Source organism: Lepisosteus oculatus, chromosome 2 (genome assembly GCF_040954835.1).
Source record: "Lepisosteus oculatus isolate fLepOcu1 chromosome 2, fLepOcu1.hap2, whole genome shotgun sequence".
In the NCBI taxonomy this organism is placed as follows: Eukaryota; Metazoa; Chordata; class Actinopteri; order Semionotiformes; family Lepisosteidae; genus Lepisosteus; species Lepisosteus oculatus.
In genome coordinates, this window is record NC_090697.1 from 56,559,394 (window position 1) to 56,580,887 (window position 21,494).

Consider the following 21,494-nt stretch of genomic DNA (forward strand, 5'->3'; position numbering starts at 1 on the left):
TAGTGAACAACTGTGGGACGGAGGGATTGAGAAATGGCACCTGAGCCAATTTTACTCTTTCAGCTAAACTGTGCTGGAAAATAAAAAGAACTGTAAACAAAATGATATGAACCAGATTGTAAGGACATGGCATATTTGTAGGTTTGAGAAAATCACATTTTTTGAGCAAACAATAAAAATATGAGCATATTCTATATCCATTCCATATGAGTTGTTCATCTTTTCAAACTACAGTAAAATGGCAATATTATTTCATTAATATACAGTATCATCCATCAATCTCTTGATTTTGTTCTTTTGGTCATTGACGAAAACTGCAAAACAAGCGGATAGTGCTCTGATTAGAGGGAAGACAAAATGTTGTTTCCTCTTTCCGTAACTAAGTCAACCAAATATTTCTTCTTTGTGTTGCACGTGAACATTTAAATATAATTGCACAATATACTGATGCGCAGAAGCAACCAAATACCACAAGATGGTAGCAAAAATTAAAAAGAGCAAGATTGCTATTTTTTCTGGGTTTTAATTGAGTCTCAGCAAAGCTCTGAATTATTTAATTGAATCAATTAATTTAATTTAGAGACGTTAACATTCTTTCCACATCTGTGCTCCTTTAGAGCAGCCCATCAAACCTGCAAGACTATGGCTTTTGCTCTCCAGGATCAGTGTTGGACACTGTATTTGTTCAAAGGAACATAAGAAATATTACAACTGAGAAGAGGCCCATTCAACCTATCTCTCTTATTCCATTGCTAGCAGCTAATCAATCTCAGATACTGTACGTTTTCTTGATAAAAAGTATCAGTTTCAACAACATTGCTGAATAGCCTGTTTTAGACCCCCTCAAAACCCTTACACACTGTGTAAATACACTTCCCTGTAGTGTAGTATATCATCTGATTTCTGTTTCACTATTGGTTTTGAAGACATCCTTTTATAAAGACTGTATATGGTTCCTAAGCTTAGGAAACTAAGGAAAATATAAGGTAAAAAAATTAAAAGTAAAGAATTAACATGGGCAAATGACTGAAAAAGGTTAATATAGTGTTATGGCCACGGACTGAGATCTGTGCCAGGTCTCGTAGTAGACCCTATGCGATGCAGTAAGAGCTGGAGAAAACAGGAGGCGTGGTAAAAGGAAACACACAGGGGTTTAATAGTGCACAAAATAATAGTGACAGTCCGTGAGACAGTGAGCAGGGGAGACAAAGAATAGCATCCAAATCCAAACAGGTCCAAAGGCAGGTCAGGGCACAGTCCGAGAGTCCATCAGCGAGTAATCCATCCTGGGACACGACAAGGTTAAAATCCCCCAGGAAGAGGGAAAACACGAACAGACAAAAAATGGAGGTCCAAGGGTGACGGGGCGAGATCCTCCTGACCCCAGGCTCGGGAAGCGGGAGGTGTCGGGGATCAGGCCTATGCCCTCAGGAGACGGACGTAGGGTATCCTGGTGCCAGGCAGGCCTCACGACATCTTACGCTAATGATGAGCGCCGAGGACTGGAGGAGCTGGTCTTTAAATAATACACCTAAGAGGGTACACCTGGGGAGCTTAGCAACAATCACAGGAACAAGAACAGGAGCAGTGGAGCGCCCTCTAGGGAGGGATGTCAGGCGTGACATATAGATTGTTCTAAAACATGAATGTGTGTATTCTCAACCCAATATATTGACAATTAATAATGAACTATTCAATGTTTTTTTCTTTTGAAATATTCAATAAATGATCTAATGTTTCATGCTTGTGCAATATTAGTGACTATTTGGAGGAACTAAAGGTAATTATGCTACCTTACCATTGGACAAATGATAGAACCGTTTTTACCCACATACTGGATCTCCCAGAAACTCCAGTATACCCACAGAACAACAGAAGACATATACTCGATACCTGCTGTATTATTTCAATAGATACTTGCAATTACAAAAAGTGTAGTATCACTATCAAGTTCTAAAATAATAAAAAGGTATCCGCAAGAGACAACTTAACAAAACAATCCAAATTAACCAGAAAAAAAAGTCCCAAGAAGTGCTCTGTGCATGTCCTACAGTCCCTTGCAAGGCCACAAAAAAAAAATCTTCCAGAGGACACAATTTTCATTTTAACTGAAAAGGACGGAACTATCCTCCCTTTAAAACACCCAACACAGGATTATTTTTTTCACCTTGCTTTCCTCTGCACAAGCAATGAATACTTACTCAGCTCACATTCAGACGTGCTTCCCTCTGCTGGACTGAAGAAAAAAAAGCTCAGTGCAGTACTTCTGTTGCCTCACTGTCATATTCCATTTTCCTGAGAGTGCTGAAGAAATATGTTCCAAGGCACCTCCCTTGCTATGGTAATTGGTAACAGCTCTCACACTCTCTAGATCTCACACTTGACATTGCTAAACCTGGCCTTTGTTGCTCCTGCACCTCTTACATCTCTGTTTATCTCCCCACACAAGCTGGTCTTTTTAGCTTGACGATCCGATTACCTTCTCCAAGCCAGGATAGGAGTCACTTTCTCGCCTCTCCAAAACAGTTAACCCTTCACCCCCAACCTCGCCATGAAAAAAGCTGTCTCCCTGCTCCTAATTTGAGTTCTACTCTTTTCTTTCAGTTCTACTGATTTTGCCAGCCCAAGCTGGAACTCTGGTACAACAGTGCTGGCTTCCTCTCCCCTTTTCCCTGCTGCCTCTCCCTTCCTCCTCTCTCCTTTCCTCAGTCCCTGCTAACTCCACTGTTTTCCTCTCTACCCTTTTTTCTCTCCTTTCCTGGTCGAACGTCCCACCCACAGCTGTAGGAACAGTGTTATTTACAAACCCTGTGCAGGTCTCCAGGCGAGGCCCGGAAGTTGAGATATCCAAGGTGGACAACGAGGTAGAGTGGTCGGCTCTTCCAGGCAGGGTCAAGTCCAGATAAAAGGCATGAAGAGAGGCAAACAAATCCGATAGGGGCGAGACAAGAGCGAGAAATCCAAAACCAAAGAGTTGACGCTGAGGAGTCCAGACGAAGTAGAAAAGGCTTTTAGGAAGAAAGGGCGAGGTGAGCTCAGGAGGTAGAAGAGACCCAGGGTGAAATGAGGGTTTATATAGTGAAGGAAGGGGTGTGTAAGCGAAATTGGATAATGAGGGGTTAATTGAGGCCAGCTGCAGCCGTAACAACATTTCTCTGAAGCCTATTCCCCAAGGATGTGAGCACCTCAAATCAGACTGCACTGGGGATTGGAGTCTTCATTTCAACCCTCACCAACCTCGGTGGCCTCACCAGTGACAGTGAGGAAGGAGAGAGGCCTATGCGAATGCTGAGAGCCAGATAGGAATATGGCTAACACAAAACTGAAGCCATGTGGTGTGATTCCAGCAGAGAAGCAGTACCATGTTAAAGTGACTGGATTGTGTCATAATCCTGAGGGCTCTTTGTAACAGGACAGGTCTTGTAAAGGGGTCAACAACTGCTAATTCAATATATGTCCTGAGTGAGTGCGACGTTTTGCGTCATGGATGGCACATCATATGCTATTTATTATGTATTTTTTATTATCCATCCATTTCCTACCCACTGCTTCCAGTTCAGCATCATGGGGAACTGGAGCCTATCTAAGCAAGCAAAGCATGCCAGGCAGTGTTAACCGTGGATGGAACTCTAGTCCATCACAGGGAAGACACACAGACACAGACATGCACACATAGGGCCAATGTTCCCAGAAGCCAGTTTACTTACAAGTACGGTATGTTATTGATCTGTGGAAGGAAACTAGACCACCTAGAGAACACCCACACAAATACAGGGAGAAAATACAGACTTCATGTAGATTGCACCCCAGTGCTGCAAGGCAGTAATGCTGACCACTATGGAAATAAGAAAAACAACAACAATATTTTGTTTTGAAATTCTTGAAGTCTACTGCTGTTTTCCAGCCCTGGTCTTGGGGGACCTCTGGGGACCCTTGTGTCTCCAGTGTTTTGTTTCTAATACTGTACGGTGTTCATCACTATTTCTAACTGATGTCATTAATCTTTGTGTTTGCTTCTTTAGACTGTTTGTTTGTTAACCTGTTTCATTCTAACCAGATTCTTCAAATGGGTGAACAGCCATAGTCTTAAAACCCCACAATATTTGTTTTTTACAAGAAAAGAGAATAACCTCACATGCATACAAACCAGTATTTCCTTACTAATAAAAGTATGCTTTACAATATCAATAAACCTGGCAATAATTCACCAGATTTAAATGAACAGTTCCAAAACTAAGCACACACCGATGAAGTCAAGATGGAAAGAAACAATGCAAATCAGACCTACAAACATCACTGTAAAGCACTTTATACAGAGGAGAGCAAGTACAACATATTTTTTAACATTAACACAGTGATCAGGCTTACCCCATCTAGTCCAAATCAGTCTTGTTCTTGCAGAACTACTCAGCTGAAATCTGTTAAACAGACATAGCTTGTCCCAAGAAAATGTAAACCAAAAAAATAAATGTTCTCATTCTGAAGTCTGGATCGGCTGTTGAAGGTAACCTCTCCTCCTGAAGCTGCTTCTTTCATTTGCTTTCAGTCATGTTTTTTAAAATCTTCGTGCTGCCCAAATGAAATCAGCACAGCAGACAACAATCTTCACACAGTCTGAATCAATACGCTGTTGCTGAGATGCTAATTGCAGGTGTGTGGAGGTGTCATGTAGGGGAAATCTGAATCTGAGTTATAACAACAGAAAGAACACAAAAGACGAAGGAGAAGAAGAAAGTACACCACGACACTTGCCAATTAGAACAGTCATTGCCATGTGAATATGATTGCAATTTCCATACAGTCATAGCCCTAAGCTTATCTCTGTTACATACAGTATTTACTTACTGTATCACCTAATATACTGTACATCAATGTAGGCAGATTTGGAACTTGGAAACTGGGACAGGGTTCAAACATAAATGATTTAAAACCTTCAACGAAGTGAAAAACAAATTAAAAACACTCCAAAAATAAAACAATTAACTTGGTTTATCTGTGAATAAGAACTAATCTGGAGCACCAAACAGAACTACTGCACTGTACAGTACCTCTGTCATACTTCACTGATAAGGTGGTATTCTGTGGTTTTGTATGAGCTTTCTGTCTTTCTCCACTCTTTTACATCACATTCAGTTTAATGTAACTTTGATCTTGTTCTGAAGTTTCCTCGGCCATCTTTGTATCAAGCGAATTCTGAAGTATAATGGAGTTAATGTCACAGCCAGGCCAAGAACGGCCACCTCAGGTTCTGACACGCCCGTCGGTATTGATAAGTTAATTGATGGTAACAGTAGCAGAATTAATTCTGAAGCTTATTTTATTTGCAAATATATAGATTATATTGCTTATATAGAAGAAACTGATCCCATATATATTGGGTGAAGCAACACAATGACCCAAAACATACAACCAATGAACCTAAAGTATTCATCACAAGAAGAGGAAAATCTCAGATTGGATAGGTCAATTTCCATATTTCAATCCAGTTAAGCAAGTATTTTACGTTAAAGAAAAACAACTTGAAATCAGAACACTCTAAGAATAGAAAGAGCAAAAACTAGCTGCAACAAAGTATCTCAAATGATTACAGAAAGAGCTTAGTCAGCTCAATTGGTCACCTACAGTATATCATGCAGTTATTGCCTCAAAGGGATACACAACTAAAAATTGACCTAAAATGGACACTTTAAATCACAAGGTTGAACACAAAGTATCTGTATGTGTCACAAAGTGAAAGAATGCACGGACAGTGGGGCAGGTACTGCACCAATTAACAAGGATTGAAAGACACTCTGCTCAGACATACTGTACCTGTAACTCAACTACCACACACTAAGGGGTGGCACGTTGAGGTGTGTGGTGGAGCTCAGCCAGTGCAGACCAGTCCTGGGCCAGAGGAGGACTGAAAGGTGTGGAGGAGCATAGACAATGCATCATTAAACCTGTCCAACTGCATATAGTCACTTAGCCCTGAGCTTTAGGTCTGCCCACACCCTAGACAAAAGCACTAGTAGACCACAGCACAGACAGAGAGAAGAAATCAGGGGAATGTACACTAGAGTGCACCATTGGAACCAGAAGAGGACTCAGACACCAGACACTCTATAGAGAGCAGAAGAGGAAGTCTCTAGAATCGTCTTCCTCCCCCTCTTACCCATACTGGGCTACACAGAGTTTCTTCTCTGTGGCACAACAAGGCATGCCAAGTCACCAACCGGAGCTGTGATTTTGGAAAACGAACCCCCCTTTTCCCCTTTGTAATTGGTGTTTGTGTAACAGGGCACCATGGTGTTCAAGTCTTTCTGTAAGTGCATTTAATTCTAATACTATAATTACATATAATTAAGTGATGATACTTTTGTGTCATGTTTTTCTGGGCTTTTAGATAGATAATGATATATTGTAAAAAAACAATAAAAAGGGAAATTATAAATAATATTTACTTATAATTATACAATTGTAAAAGGCTTTGAGTTGAGTGTTCAGAAAAGTGCTCTGTAAGTGTAACGATTACTTATGATTATAATAATGTGATACTAGTTCAGGTGGGTAGCTGCCTCAGCATGCGTAGTCTGCAAAGGAACAAGTAATAGGTTTATTCCATGCTGAAAAGAGAAGAGAGAGAACACAACATTTCGGCTGTGAAGCCTTCTTCAGATGTGACACTACTGTGTTGTCTGGTTTGTGGATGCATTGGAAGATATATCTGGAAGATAACAAGAAAATGTTGGGTAGAGGACAGCACCCTTAGAATTGCTAGGTGAAGTTCCTGCATTAAGGGATCACAACTGTAGAGTATACATGCTATTATATACTGTATGCTTTATTTTTTTTAATTTATCGTTCATATTTATCCCATGATCACAAATACAAATTATCTGAGTGTCTTGCAAAAATAAGAGTAAATAGAAATTTGACTTTGCTGTTCCCAATACTTTTGGAAGCCACATCAGCAGCAACAACTAGTTAAATAACATACAGCTTTAAAAAAAGTATGACAACCAGTGTGAGAAAAAAAAAAACATCAGTGTGAGCCAGTGGTAGGGGTAGAGTTTAGTAATCTGACATGTTGTGGAAAGATGTCTCTGAGTCTGGACGTTCGTGCCTTTATGCTCCTATAACACTTACCAGGGGTAAGCTAAGGTTGCTGCTGGAAGTGATACTAGTGGGGCCAGTAGGGGGTGCTCACCCTGCAGTCCTAATCCCAAAGAATAGTGATGGGGACACTATATGTAAGAAGGCACAATCCTTCAAATGAGATGTAAAATGGAGGTCCTGACTCTCTGTAGTCATAAAAAATCCCAGGGTGTTTCTTGAAAAGAGTAGGGGTGTTATGCTGGCATTCTGGCCAAATTTCCCATTGGCCTTTATCAGTCATGGCCTCCTAATAATCCACATCTACAGTATAAATTGGCTTCATCACTCTGTTCTCCTCCACACTGACAGTTGTGATGAACATACAGTACTGGTGCACTATGGCTGCTGTCGCATCATCCAGTTGGGTGCTGCACATTGGTGGTGGTGGAGGGGAGTCCCCATTACCTGTAAAGTGCTTTGAGTGGAGTGTCCAGAAAAGTGCTATATAAGTGTAAGTGTCACAGTGAGGTGACCCCTTAAAGAAGAATTATTGCCTGCCTTGTATCAACTACGTACTGTAACCTAGCAATACAAACAGGGTTCTAGGCCCCCTCTACTTAACCACAGGGTCTGTTCATCTCCCAGAATCACCAATGCACACACAGACCAGCATAATGTCTTTTTATAATGTTTTCTGAGTACATCAACATTTACTATCACCCCAAGGTGATAGCATTCTCAAAGAAAACAGCATTCACAGCAACAAATGGAACTTCCAAGGGTCATAATGAATTCCTGAGGGTCAGCTGTCCTTTTAGGTGATGGGGAGAGGGCGTTAAAAAGTCTTGGTGCTTCAGAGAAGAACAGCAACGCAAAGAAAAGGGATGCCACACAGTCCAATTTCCCCAGTCCCTGGGCAGTTTGGGAATATCGGGAGTCCTCCATTAGCCTGCACTACGTTCCTCTCACCAGTATCGACTCACCAGGCCAGTTTCTTTGCTTCTTGCCTCCAAGTATTGAACATCTCTGCACAACACCTCCGTTCCTCTGCCAAACTCTCCCTTGGTCTGCAGTTCCTGGGACAATCTCCTCTGTAGTTTCGCCGGGTGCAACTTGCCTTGCGCTGCTTGTCTTGTATCGAGAAGAGTGCAGGCTCCGTTCAGGCTCAGATCTTTTTATCCCTTCTGTAAACCATTCCCCCCTCAGGAGTTTTCTCATTATCTCTGTCAGCGGTGGGTATGCCCAAGAGATTACCAGAAGGAAGCTTGGGTCGTTTTGAAAACTGGCAGTCCTAGGTGTCATGGACACTTATCACTTCTTTGTTTGCTTTACTGCCCCCCCCCTCTGCCCAAGTTCTGATTCAAACTGGCTCAGCAACACCTCACACCTCCATGTTACCTAATTGTTTTCTGGATGACCTGGGTGTGACCACTGTTACTAATTGTTCCTGCTCCTGTCACGAACCACATTCCTACAAGCACCTCTCACCACCAACACCCACGCACTAATTAATCAATTGTCATTCCTCATTCTCTTCCCTATTTATACCCTCTCACTACCCTCTCCCGCTCACTATTGAGAATAACCCTTGGCTTTCTCTTGTGCGCGTAAACTACTCTCGACCTGATTTCTGGCTACCGGACCTTGTTTTCCTCCTGCTTCAACTTCGTCTAGCTCCTCGTTTTGGATTTGGATACTCTCGACCTGACTCTTCTGCTACCCGACCTAGCTCTTCTACCTCGACTATGACTTTTTCCTTTGGCTTTTGGACACCAATCACTAGCTACCTACAGTCTCAGCGCCGCATAGGGTCCAACCAGGTGCTCCTAACGCCATCCTTGACAGCTCCACTGTCACTTTGACACAGTCCTGACCATCAACACAAACCGATTTATCATAGCCTGTTACTGCTTCAACAGCCTACATCCTGCAACATAAGCAGTTATTATTATTATCATCATCATTATTACCTGTAAAATGTGGTAAGGACAGTTGAAGATAGACCAAATTCAACTGTCTGAGGAAGTAATGGCGCTGTTGTGCCTTCTTTATAGCTCCAGTTACATCCTGGGACCATGTTAAGTCATTAGTAATAAAGGAACCCAAGTACTTGAACCTGCTAACCATCTCTACAGCCACCTTATAAATGTGAATAGGGGTGTGGTCCCCACCCTGTATTCTATAATCGATAATCAGCTCTTTAGTTGTGCTGACGTTGAGGGAGAGATTATTGTCAAGGCAATGACAATACCTCATCCCTGTAGGCTGTCTTATCATTACCGGTGATTTGGCCAATGATGGTAGTGTCATCAGCATATTTGTAGATGGAGTTGGAGCTGTGTCTGGCCACACAATTGTGGGCAAACAAGGAAAACATCACACAGCCCTGAGGGGCACCTACTGTATATTGACGGTCAGCATGGAAGAAATCTTTCCATTGACCCTTACAGTTTGTGGTCTGCCAGTCAGGAAATCCAGAACCTAGATGCAGAGAGAGGTTCTGCTGCCCAGGTCATTAAGCTTCCTGACTAGTCAGGATGGAACTATAGTGTTAAATTCGGAGCTGTAATTAATGAGTAGCAATCTGATGTAAGTGTATATCCTCAAGGTCTTTCTGTCTAATATAAGTCATATATATATAAGATACATATATATATATATGAAATATATATATATATGATACATACATATATATATATGAAAGCCTGTTTCACTCCATTCCAGAGATGTCTGTCTTGAGCAGAACTTGTGCGCTGGTGGGATGGTATTTTAATTAAAGAAGATTTTAGAATTTATTATTACACGAGGGAAGTATAACCTTCGTTATGATATACTGTATAATGTAGGGCAAAATTTAGATATGCAATATTAATGGTTTAGCTACTGAGAGAGTTCATCGTTTAGATGCAAGAGAATTCGGAAATATACATCAGTTTTCTCCGGTCAACCGTAACCGCCCTGTCAAAAAAAAAGCCCTGGGCAAATGTTTTTCCACGTGGTACAACTTTGACTACCGCCCATCTACCCCATCCCAATAGGCTACTTCAACTGCCAATTAAAAGACGTCACCTCAGTGACTATTTTAAGGAAGTTGTGAATTGCTGAAATGAGATGAAAAAAGTTCAGTCTTTAGTTATTTTAATGTATTAAAATACTGGATTTAGATAACAGGCTTGCATTAGTGCGTGTATTTGAAATTTAGATCGCCGCAGCGAAAGGACAGTAGTGATCTGCTGTTATACAACACACACAGTGAGATTTATTTCCGTGTAACCTTAGTTATACGTGATAACTTGTATGTATCCTGATTATATCACAACCGTGAGTACCTTGTACTTTTACTGTTTATTTGATAAAATAATGTTTTTAATTTTCAGCATTATATAATTATTGGGCTATACACTGTATCTTATCATGTCTCCGGAAGAGACGTATCATATTCCTTATTGCCCGCTGCATAATGTTAAATCTTCTCTTTCCTGAGCTTTAATTTATCAGTCGCATGTACAGTCAGTAATGTGTAGCAGAAAGATTAGAACGTTTATACCGAGCAGATGTATTTACATTTTTGTATTACATTGGTAAGACACTGACTAATCAAACGTGTCTTACAGTTTATAAAGTACGACATGGAAAATGTGTGACGTCTTAGGTCTTGATTGAGGTCCTAATTTTCTTGATTCCGATTATTATTTAACAGCGCGAATAATTTGTCTGACACTGGGTTACGCAACCTACTGTATGTGTTTTAGGAGACCATGTAGGCAACAGCAATAATAATAATGCAAGAATGTATCCCTGATTGCAGGGATATAGGTATCAGAACTTCTAGAGGGTCTGAGAACCTCAATGTCTGTCAAAGTGTATTTAAAATGTCTTAATCTAGAATTACATTTCTGTAGACGTGGGGATTACATAAATATAGATTGCAGAAAACCGTCAAAAAAGACATTTAAGAAGTTTACGGATGTTTCTGTGCCAATGCTATTATATTATTACTGTCGTTTATATACTGTATACACATCATATTTTAACTAAACATTTAAAAATGTGTTGGAAAAAATAAGCATGACTTGAAAGCCCAAATATACTAAAAAGCGATCAATACCTGGATGATGATGTTGTTGTTCTCATAAAATTCCACTGGTACACCGATTTAAAGCCCTAAATAGATTTAGAGTTCGGGCAGCTGTGGATTTGCTCCTGTATTTCGGATCATGTTTCACAATTGTTTATGAGGAACAAACGACTGATTTTCATTTCCTGCTTCCTCGTTGGTAGTACTTTATGTGAGTAGGTGGATGAAGAGATTTTGGATTAACATATAGTAGGTTACACCTTAGTCCCTGTCAATCTTTAGTGGATTATATTTTTTCGCAGTTATACAGGATAAAACCCCATGTAGTCAAGAATGATAAAAACAAAAGCATCACAGCTCCTTTTAAAATGTAGTCCGGCCATTTCTCCCGTCCGTTTGTTTTTAGTTTTATTCTTCCAGTGTCATTTGGCTTCCACCTGGTTATAGGTGATTTGTAGATAGTACAGTGATTATCAGTAAGCATTTGTTTACCATACTAATCACCAGGAAAAATAAATTAAAACATGAAAGAATCCATTTATCTTGTATTTTTGTTCATGTGATACTAATTTTCATTAAGACCAAAGGTTTGGCAAATGTTTCATATTATAATGCAGTTTTCTGAATAATGTGACTGTCATGGTTATTTTCCAGACTCAAAGCTTTCTTTTTGTACTGTGTTTTATGAAATAATTTGTAAAAAAAATCTCTTTAACAAAAACATTTTTTTTTAAATAGACTTTTTAGTCTAGCTGGATAGATTAGGTTTATTAAAACAAATGATTAAAATATTGTTCACTCTCAGGTTGGTCAGTGAGCTTGTTTTTTGCAGCTTTAACAAATTTACTCACCCTACCATTGAGCAGAAATGGAATTTCCCAAGGAAATGTACATTAAGCAACTTGTCAGCTCATCATTAGCCACGAGTTGTCTGGTGTGGCGCTGCAGATTAATCCAATTTATCTTCTAAAAAATGTCGGTTTTAGTTCACAGATTAAATTACTGTACGGTGTTCCAATCCAAAATGGTAGTTTATTCAAAACATACTACAAATAATGGTTTACTCCAGAAACAAGTTTGCTGTTCTATCCACCCATTTCCTAACTGCTTCATTTAATTTGAATTTGGGGAACTAACAACATAACATCACTTTATTAGCCCTATACAATTTCTTGCATTAGGAATTAATCTTTTCGCATACCCCAGCTTGCTCTACATGAGACACAGACAGAGAGACAGAGAGAGGAGCTTGGGGTCGGAGCACAGGGTCTGCCATTGTACAGCACCCACTGGAGCAGTTGGGGTTAAGAGCCTTGCTCAGGGGCCCAACAGAGTAGGATTCCTCTGCCAGCTGCTGGATTTGAACCAGCAACCTTCCAGCCACGGGCGCCGATCCTTAGCCACAGAGCCACCGCTCCGCTCCTTAACTATACAAGCAATGGGCAGCAGACACACACATTCACTCCTAGGACCAGTTTTCCCAGAAGCCAATTGACCTACCCTAGCAATAAACAAATTAACTTTACCTAATTAAGTATGTTTTTGGACTGTACAAGAAACTAGCACCTAAAGGAAACCCACGCAAGCATGGGGAGAACATACAAACTCCATGCAGATAGTACTTTAGGACTGGAATGCTAACCACTGCACCACTGTGTTGCTGTATTTGCTGATCTAAAAAAATATAATTTCTTCACACTAACCTCTGAACAACTGTTGTCAGTAGTCAGTTTTGACCTGAGAAATGAAGCCATCAGACATTACATTACTGAAGACATTAAATTACATTACTGAAAACAAATTAAGGAAATTTCAGACATCCCCTAACTGAAATGCACTTGTTTTGTTTCATGTATCATATTTTTCATTTATTTTTATTTTTTTAAATTGAAAACTACATGTATCACTTGCAGAAATCACTTGTATCAACCAATCCAGGATAAGAAGGAAGTACTACACGCAATACCCATGCAAACCCAAGTGAAGGACCTCCTGTAACATTTGTGCGCAAGAGAAATGCTTCCAGTTGTTAGAGCTTTTCTTTCACCATAATATCTAATGCAAAAAATACTTTTAAGTCCTGTTACCCCATCCTTAGAAAAAAAAAGGCAATAAAAGTTTTAAAACCTAAGAGGAGGATATTGCAAAAATCAAGTGCTAGACCACACATCCTGTGTGGGATGCCTGCAATATGAGAACTACTGTACATATTGAGATACTACTGTACATATTTCTTTAAAAGCGAGAGACGATTTGTTTTCAGTCTGTACATTGACCGTTTTGTTTACAACTATGTGTATTTAAGAGTTGATTGCTTTTTTAATATCCAAATTTGTGATTCGGTTTCTTAATTAAAATGTAAAGTGCACTGTGAAGAGAAATGAAGTAAAATGTATTTTTACAGTTATTAGAAAACTTACTGAGTGGGATTAAAGTTACCATGTTTTTTAGGTGTTTTAAGATGGGTGCTGGCAGAATATTAGCAGAAACAGTATCCTACTATATACTGTGCCAAAACAAAAAAATGTCAACGCACTGTTATTCTGAAAGCTTTTTTCATGGATCTTATTCCTGATGTTGATAAACCTGCATACAAGCTGAATGTACAGTGACTTTGTGCACTCTAACTTTGCTTTTTATTTTTATTTCTCCTTGGGATTATTGTACATTCATCAACGACAGGTGTGTAGCTCTGCATGTTTACAAAATACTTTGGTATTTACAAAATACTTGTAGTATTTAGGGTTGTAGGCATATATAAAAATCTATTCATTTAATGGACATTTTGTTTTCTAAACTGAGTACAATAGAACTATGTTTTTTTTCCCAAAGTACAATATGACCTGTCTGTGTTATGTTACCACAGGACAAGAACATCTGAGTCATGCTAGGAAAATACATTTTGTGTTTGGTCTGGCATAGCTGAAGAATTGTTTGAGATTTATGGGAAGCACTACTATCCTATTTCCTTTTCCAGTCATCACATTCTTTTTTTTTTGTAAAGCTTTAGCTTCTGAAAGATTTATGCATATTTTCTTTCACTTTAGGGTCTAAAACCACAATAAGGATACCTCTGCAGTAAAAGCCCACGTAATCCAGGATGTTGGTGGGTTTGTTTTTGTGTGTCCTGGCTGTGGAAGTTGGATTAGGCGTTTGTGAGGACACTGGGAACATGACCGCACTCCAGAACACCTCCGGCCCCCCGCTGCTGCTCGTCTCCTTTGACGGGTTCAGAGCAGACTACCTAAAGAAGTTTAACTTTCCAAACCTGCAGAAGTTCTTCTTTTCAGACGGGGTTGTCGTGGAGCAGCTCACCAATGTCTTCGTCACCAAGACCTTCCCCAACCATTATAGCATCGTCACTGGCCTCTATGCCGAAAGCCATGGAATGCTGGCTAGCACCATGTACGACCCAGTAACAAAAAAGAATTTCTCGATCGCCAATGATTCCGACCCCTTCTGGTGGAACGAAGCTACTCCTATTTGGGTGTCGGCCCAGAAGCAAGGATACAAGACCGCGGCGGCCATGTGGCCGGGGACTGATGTACCGATTCACAACATGACGTCGACATATTACCTGCGCTACGATTCCAAGGTGACTTTTCAGGAGAGAGTGGGGAACCTCACCAAAAGGCTGACCGAGGATGAGACGGTGAAGTTTGCTGTGCTGTATTGGGAGGAGCCTGATCATGCAGGCCACTTGTACGGGCCGGACAATACAACAGAGATGGGCAAGGTTTTGAAAGATGTCGATAACCTGATTGGATTCCTCGTTGACAAACTGAATCAGTCTGGACTATGGGGCAAAATGAATGTCATTATTACAAGTGACCATGGGATGACCCAATGTTCCAAGGACAGGTTAATACACTTAGATAAGTGTATTGATAGTGCAAATTACACCAGTGTGTACCTCACTCCTGTGGCTGCCATCATACCACTGACAAGTAAGTGCCCTGTTGGAAAGTAGGACGGGGTACACCTGTGTTAACTTCTGCTGGAGGTACAAAGGGTTACAGAACAGATATAAGCAAATAACAAGATACATAACCAGATTACACATTGGTATATGAACAATAGATTTAGTCCAGCCTGTGTTTAGGTGACTCCAGTTATAAGCATGAGTATTTATTTTAATTTCCAGAGAAAAATTGGTGCTTTTAGTCTTGAGGGGTCCTAAAACAGAACTGACTGGAGTCAAAATTTTTGCAGTTTGATCCAGTGCTATTGTATATTCATGCCTGCCCTGTCATCTCCTTTCACAAATATTTACCTTTGTTACACTAAAGCTTGAAAAGCAGACCTTTACAAAAAGAGCAGTTATATATAAGACTGTTTTGCTAGTTTTCTTAATGGAATAAAGCAAAGCTAAAGGCTGCTAAAACAAACTACATTTCCAATTCACTTTATTTTGTGATTTAATAATTGTTCACTGTAGATCTACATTTTCACATATTCTTTGATTTTATGTAGCCTCAGGTTAGATTATTTTATTTTTATTCTTGCTCTTTAAGCAACTAGGAAAATTTTGGACTTAATCCTTTTTGAAAATTCGGAAGGTATTCAGTGCTTCAGGATGAATAGTACTCCATGAAATGCCATCAAATAATTTTCCTTGCATATGCATTTTCTTTTTCAGTCCAAGAACTGGACAAACTGAACAAACAGATCGATGGAGCACAGCAATGTATCTTTGTGCTCATTTCTACCGTATGCCTATTGTATCTGTCCATCCATCAATTTTCTAACTGCAGGGGAGCCACTCTGCATGAGATGCCAGTCCATCACAGGGCACATACAGACACAAACACACACATACTTACTCCAGAGATAATTTTCTCCAAAAAGCCAATCAAACTGCCAGTATGTCTTTGGACTGTGGGAGGAAACCAGAGCACCTGCTGGAAACCCACATGAACACAGGGAGAACATACAGACTCCTCACAAATACCACCCCAGGTCTGGAATTAAAAAAGGGTATTAAGAATTATCCCCAAAACTCCATTATCTTGTTTAAACTTGATAAAACGATACAACAATTGCAAGTGCGTGAAACTACTGTATACAGTATTTCAACTCTGCTATTAAAGCTAAGATTTCTACTCTGAGTCACTACAGTTGTATTTAAAATGACTCCTTTAAATGTAATTTCAGTTGTATTTAAATTGACTTCATAGTTAAATATGTATTTTTTTCTTGTCTTTCGTTGGACAGATGCTACACAGGTGTACAATGCGCTGAAGGACTGTCACCCCAATATGAAAGCATACCTGCAAGCTGAAATTCCTGATAGGTTTCATTACAGGGACAATGAGAGGATCCAGCCAATTATTCTGGTGGCAGATGAAGGCTGGACGATTGTTCAGGAGGAAAGCCATCTACGATGTAAGATTCTTGTCCTTACTTTAGAATTTTAGGGTTAGTGACTGAGGTCAAGACCTTATGCTCCATAAACGTGAGATGGAAAAAATATTACACTGAATAAAATAAGAGTTCATGGCTCAGCTTAGTGTGGTATTGAAGGATTATGATAGTCAGATGTAACCTTTGATCAGGGATAATTAGGTGATTGGCAACTGTCGATTTACTCCACTAGAGATGTTCGGTTAAGAAGAGGTCCCAACCATCAGATGAGTTATTAAGGAGAGATCATGACTATTTGGCTCTTATCTCATGGCACTGCTCGTAAGAGTAAAAGTGTTACTTCTACTTAGAACATACGTTTGGCAGTTAGTCGCTTATTGAACCAAGGATATCATCAAGCGCTTTCTTAGAAGAAGCCAGGGTATCGATGTCAACAAACATGGCTGGATAGCTTTTCCATACTCTCATTTGGCTACTATGAATCACGCTGGAGGGATCCATGTTTTAGGAGTAAATTGAATGAGAGCCCATATATATGTTAAGTGCTTTGGGATCACACAGGATGAAAAATGCTATGTACAGTAAGTGCAATAATTCAGTTTGAACTTTGCTACTGGAATCGCAAAACGCCTTCAAAATATACACAGACCCAAATTAAGAATGTTATCTGCCCATGCTGGAAGATAGCTGGTTTATATTGAATATTGAGGTGTTTAAATTACTCTATTTAGTAGCTGTGTTCTGAAATAGAAACTGTTCTGTTCTATTATATATAGTAATTTACGTGTTTCCCCAATTTTTCTCACTACAGTGGGCGACCATGGCTATGATAATGCATTGCCTAGCATGCATCCGTTCCTGACGGCCCATGGGCCTGCCTTCAAGAAGGGCTACAGGATGTCTAGCTTGAACATCGTGGACATTTATCCTTTGATGTGCCACCTTCTGCACATGGAGAAGATGCCCAACAATGGCAGTTTCTATAATTCTCACTGCCTGCTTGTCGACGAGAGGTGCACCGATCTTCCTGAAGTCATCGGCATAGTGATCGGTGTGCTGATGGTCCTGACCACCCTGACTGGCCTATTTGTGCTGATGAAGAACAGAACGCCGTCATCCTCTCGGCCGTTTGCTCGTCTGGAGCTACAGGATGACGACGATGATGATCCACTGCTGGGGTAGGGGAGTTCAACTTTGCAGTCTGCACAACACCGCTGCACAACTGCTGTTACAGAGGAGTAAATGAGATCGGTCTGCATGGGAATATGAAAAAGAAGCTTATTTTAAATCTCAGGACATTCAGACTGCCTGCACATGGTTTTGAGCAATTAACATTTATTTTCTATATTGTTTCATAATCTAACACCTACTTAATAATTAAATTAAATATTTCCAACATTTTAATCCTTATCTGCAAGCCTTGATGGGGCCCAGAGGATATACTGTATACTGGGACTAATGGCTTTTCCTGTCCATCATCTATGCTAGGGCATGGCTTTAGCTCTACAATCCAGGACAGCATGCAGTGTTTTCAGTATAGAAGGCTACCATTGCATTATACTTCATTAATTTAAGTGTCTGGATGTTTACACATCAACACTGCAGGGGAAAAGGTTGAGGTGTAGTTGGTGTACCAGCAAACTTCATTAATAAAATCTAATGGGATTTATTTTTGGCCCTGCAAACGGAATTTCATACTGAATGGAGGGACTGAAGGGCCCCCTCGGAATAAAAGATTCGATTGTTTTTTTCCCACTCAACCAGAGTATGCTCTTTGCAAAGGGAACTGCCAGTGGCTTAGGGAATTAAACTAGGCCTGTGAATGAGAATAGTTTTAATTCTTGAGTTGGAGGCCAATGAAGTGAAGGGGTAAAGGAATGAATATTTTGGCTCACAAAGAAAGATTGGAAGAAATGTTTAAAAACATGTTTTTGCTAGATTCTCAGGAACAAGTCTACAAAAGAAGAATGTTCGAAACACCTTGTGAGGGCGGCTGTCCCTTAAAATTGATTTTCTAATGCTGTGATCCCTATTTAGTAATCAGCTATTGCTGTTGATAGAAAGAACTGTAAAGGCAAAGAGACCTCTGGCCTTTTAAAGATATTTTTATTTTAAATGCCAAATGTTTGAAAACATGAGTACGATTTAAAGAATTGTTGAGATTTAAGTACTTTTAAAGTCGGAAATTTCTTTTATGCCTCTGACCTTTAGTTGAATGCAAAGATACGGTGTACCAGAGTCTCATAAGCTGAGGGCACTTCTCTAAATAAAATTGCATGTACAATTTGTGAATTTAAACAAAGCCATCAAAAAGAAAAAGTGTAAAATGCCTTGGGATTTACTTGAGTTCACACTTGTTACAGTTGTGTATTGGCTGTTATCTGGAGCAAGTTTGCACTTATATTATTTATGTTTTATATTGCCTGCACTTTAAGTGTTGAAGGAATTAGGTCATGTTTGTGCTTTTATGTTAGACTGAATATTGACTCAATCAGTAAATGGAAAAAATAATTTTTGAAGTAATATTAAATAGATAGTGGAGGAATTCTAGGGTTTTTGTTTTCTGGATTTACCTGGTACACATTGTAGTAATATAATGCTCACTTTAATTACTGGTTGTAAATCGTTTTTAATAGCCTTAATCGTATTGTGAAGTAGAATACTTTATAATTTTTCCCCAACATAAATCTTTGCAAACAAAAATGTAATACCTCTTTGTTTGTAAAGAGTTTGTAGGGAACATTTTGGGTTGCAAATGAACACAACCCAGATATACATATATTTTATATTGGCTCTTTTTTGTAAACATTAATCACTCTGGAATACAAAATACTACTATGATCATCAGATTGAATTTGATTAAACATTAAATTAGTTCTAACTAATGAATTCCTTCCCTAGTGCAACTTTGGCCGAGTCCTAAAGGACTCTCTTTAATGACATCTTGGTACATTTTCTCATTTTAAAAGGATACTTTCTTCAATATATAAATATGTGATTCCTTCACTACAACATGAACGTCTTGATGGGTGTAGACTTGTAGAGTAATGTATTTTAATGGTCGGATTGCCACAGTTCTTGATACTATAATGCACTGAATGAAAGTTTAAAAGACCTAAAGGTGTTTTGCCCAGTATTTAATAAAAATGTCTGTGGCGTAAGACTTTGTGAATCTGTATATTTGAATTTTCTATGCAATGTTATGTAAACAAGATCTACAGAACTTATTTAAAAAAATATTTATTTTTTTATGGGCAAAGTGTATTGTACAGGCACTAAGAGATTTATGGGATTTTCTAATACTATGCTATGACATGCCTTTTTGGAAGTATAAATTATTCTAAAATAGCAATACTTAGCTTTCCACTTTTTTATGATCTGCAGTTTTTTTTTGCAAGTATTGTTACTAGTTGCTGTGTGCCTTAAAACTCATTATTCAAATGTGTCTGTATTTCTGACCTGCTGCTAAATTATTTGTTCATTTTATTCCCATGAAATTGATTTGCTATTCATTGCCACTTCATGCTACTGTACACTGATTATTGTGTGATCCCTCTCATTGTGAAATAATGTTGTCCAGGACAGGTATCACATCAGGCATGGTCTTAATCACATAAAATTAATTTGACTAAGAAATCAAATGTTGTGTTATTAATCACCTGCTAATTTAAAAGTACATCTAAAGCCTGCAGGGCTCTGGTGTTTGTGGTAAATTATTGCCTTTATGTTTATAGCCAGTTTTAAATAGCATACTTTTTTCTTTTGTGTGCATATAATACTGTCTTTTTAAATAATAAAATACCCAGTTACAGAAACACATTTTATCTGTTGTAAAATGAGGTACTTAAGTACTTTTGATAGATGGTATAATGCAGTTGTGGTCATGTTCAGTCTCATCTCATTGGCCAGTACTTCCTTAATATGGACAGAGCAGTGGCTCTGTGGCTAAGGATCATCACCTGTGACTGGAAGGTTGCTGGTTCAAATCCTGCGGCTGGCAGAGGAATCCAACTCCATTGGGCTCCTGAGCCCAACTGCTCCAGGGGTGCTGTACAATTGCTGACCCTGTGCTCTGACCCCAGGCTTCTCTCTCCCTATCTGTGTGTCTCATGGAGAGCAAGCTGGGGTATCTGAAAAAGAAATTCCTAATGCAAGAAATTGTTTATGGCCAATTAAGTGATCTTATCTTGTATGTTTTGTTGAAAAGCTTGTTTGGAGAATAAAAAGTACTTGATTGAGTATTGGATTGTTTTTTTTATTTCTGCAGAAATATAATTTTTCAAATGTTTATCCTTACTGAATTGTATTGCTAAATACTGCAAAATGCTGTTGGCACTTATTACAAATCTATTTTTATTCTGTGTGCTCCATAGTTTTTAAGAATAATTAAATTTCAAAGAATCAGCCAGAGCCAGCCCACAAATACAGTACATCAGAAGAAATCTTAACTATTTAAGAATGTTTTATGAAAAATGAAATCTACAGGTTTTCAATATTAATCAAATGTTTTGGGCATTATTTTGATTAATTGATCATTCATTATTAACCAGAATACAGACAAGTAATTTTGGCTGTTGCATAAATACTAAATCAGCACATCAGTGAGTGGGTCAATTGGGATAGCTTGTGCTGCTCACGCCAAAACATCTTTCTTGTGAGATGAAAATGATTACCAAACCTAGGATGCCATACTCGTTAGGCAAGCTCTAATGAACACTTTTGGGATGAGCTGGAATGTTGTGGTATCAAGTGCTTTTCCAAGAGCACTTAATCAACCCCTTTTCTGTGTTTCATCAGAAAAGTAGAGTCTGATTTCAGCTACCTTCATTTTATTTCCCAGCAAAGATTTATCACTATACAATAAAAATGGATCCAACTATAATTTAACTATAGGAAATGAACATATAGCCTGTAGTGGTAAAGGCTTTCTTACCTAGGCTATCGTTTAAAGACCAGTGGAACAGAATTACTTATA

The 21,494-nt window shown here is 39.1% G+C and overlaps 1 protein-coding gene and 1 long non-coding RNA gene across 2 annotated transcripts; one reads left to right on the forward strand and one right to left on the reverse strand.

Annotated features, from left to right (window-relative positions):
• Positions 1-1,134: 1,134 nt before the first annotated feature.
• On the reverse strand, positions 1,135-10,155 carry LOC138223328 (uncharacterized). The gene is made up of 2 exons (XR_011181758.1): positions 2,202-10,155; positions 1,135-1,531 (listed from the first exon to the last, which is right to left on the reverse strand). It is a non-coding gene; the product is annotated as an uncharacterized lncRNA (long non-coding RNA).
• An 18-nt stretch (positions 10,156-10,173) lies between these two features.
• enpp4 (ectonucleotide pyrophosphatase/phosphodiesterase 4) lies at positions 10,174-20,760 on the forward strand. Its single transcript, XM_006625671.3, has 4 exons — positions 10,174-10,398; positions 14,203-15,102; positions 16,370-16,540; positions 17,331-20,760. The coding sequence occupies exons 2-4, from the start codon at positions 14,256-14,258 to the stop codon at positions 17,699-17,701; spliced, it is 1,389 nt and encodes a 462-aa protein (XP_006625734.1). The 5' UTR covers positions 10,174-10,398; positions 14,203-14,255; the 3' UTR covers positions 17,702-20,760.
• Positions 20,761-21,494: the final 734 nt, after the last annotated feature.